At 37.6% G+C, this 1,540-nt stretch overlaps 1 protein-coding gene across 1 annotated transcript in view; it reads left to right on the top strand.

Moving 5' to 3' along the window:
* Positions 1-505: 505 nt before the first annotated feature.
* The window catches only part of LOC107097898 (translocon-associated protein subunit alpha-like), a 13,322-nt gene continuing 12,287 nt past the window's right edge, over positions 506-1,540 (top strand). Inside the window, exon 1 of the mRNA XM_015395236.1 lies at positions 506-650. Coding sequence (XP_015250722.1) covers positions 587-650 — 64 coding nt within the window. The 5' untranslated portion in view covers positions 506-586. The remainder of the gene's footprint in view (positions 651-1,540) is intronic.

Genomic DNA, 1,540 nt, shown 5'->3' with positions numbered 1-1,540 from the left:
TTGAACAGCGCTGACGACCCGGCGAGTAGCATATTTAAAAAAAAAGAACGTTTAAGGTTGTTTTAAGGACATTATCGGACATGCACTATGGAAGCCATTCTGAAGCAGCCAGGGGGGATTCTGCATGAGAAAAAAAGCAGAGACAGGACAAATTGTCAAAATTTTGGTGTCGATCATTCGAATGCATCCTGGACACTACAGAAAATGGGCTAAAAGTGTTAAAAACCGGAATTTTCCTTTAAATCCCATTTTCTGAGCCAACATTTACAATACTTGCATAGGTGTTTTACCAAAAATTATTTTTATTCTACTCTTACTGGAGTAATTTGTTGGTTGAAAAAAAAAACGTATTGCTACTCCAACTTGAGAAAACCCCTTGGTGTCTCTACCCACACCTGATTATGCATTATGTTTATCATTTATACTATTTTAATGAATCTGACGAAATCTCAGATTTGCGAGTTGCCTTTGAACGCCTGCTCCGCCCTCCAGAGGCGGGTCCAGCTCCTCTTCTCCTCCTCTCCAGCGCCTCTTGTCTCTCTTTTCTCCCAGAGGCTAATGTGTGACTAACTTCAGATCTGCCAAAATGTTTGGATCTAAACTCCTGCTGCTTTTCCTGCTGGCCTTCCCCTGTGGGTTCATATCTGTCGGTGAGTCTTTATCTCCTTTCTTAAGAGGAGTTCTGTTTTTTATTTTCGCTTTTTTTATTCGTCCTAAAATAAATACAGAAAGTTTTCAGCTCATATTGACGTGGCACAGCGTCAAAGCTGGGATGAAGTCCAGCTACAGCTAAACCTGCGTCTGTGTTCCTTTATTAACCTTTAAATCAGCTCAGTGAAATAAATGGGAATAATCGAGGCTTATTGTTAAACATAAAGGCAGCCTATCAGGAGGTGTTTTTATAGTTTCAGTACTTTCTGCCTAGCCTTCCAGCTGCAGCAGCAGTTCCCTCCTTCTGGGACACGTCACCATAGATATGAGGAGAACCTCGATTCTTTCTCCACTCAGTGACTCACACTCTTTATTTTTCATTTTGTTGCTCTGATGTTTATTTCTACCAGGGAGTATTAGAGCCAGGCTAGAGGGTTTTTTTCTTTCTTCTTTTATTGAATAAAGTCGTAACATCGAGCAGAAATTAATAAAATTACGACAATAAAGTTGTGTTTTTGGACAACTCTTACAGAAGCAGTTTCTTCCCTAAAATTAGGAATGTGCAAAGTTACTTTGTATTTTCATTCTGAAATCTGCCTCTACTATGCCTTCCATAATATTAGAATTATAATGTTCTTATTGCCTAACTTGTTTGTACCCACTTTGTTTAAATAAAGTTCATAAAAAAAAAAAGAGGAATGTGGAGCACTATGTGAAGTTCTGTGGTTTGATAAATAAGGAAATCTTTTAGCACCAGCATTGAATTGGGCAGTTTGTCAAAGTTGACTGTGGTCGAATAATAATAAATATATATATGTGTGTGTGTGTGTGTGTGTGTGTGTGTGTGTGTATGTATATATATATATATATATATATATATATATATATA

This window comes from Cyprinodon variegatus, unplaced genomic scaffold (genome assembly GCF_000732505.1).
Source record: "Cyprinodon variegatus isolate N-32 unplaced genomic scaffold, C_variegatus-1.0 Scaffold731, whole genome shotgun sequence".
NCBI lineage: Eukaryota > Metazoa > Chordata > Actinopteri > Cyprinodontiformes > Cyprinodontidae > Cyprinodon > Cyprinodon variegatus.
Note: the sequence above shows the minus strand (reverse complement) of the source record. Positions and strands in the feature narration are given on the sequence as shown.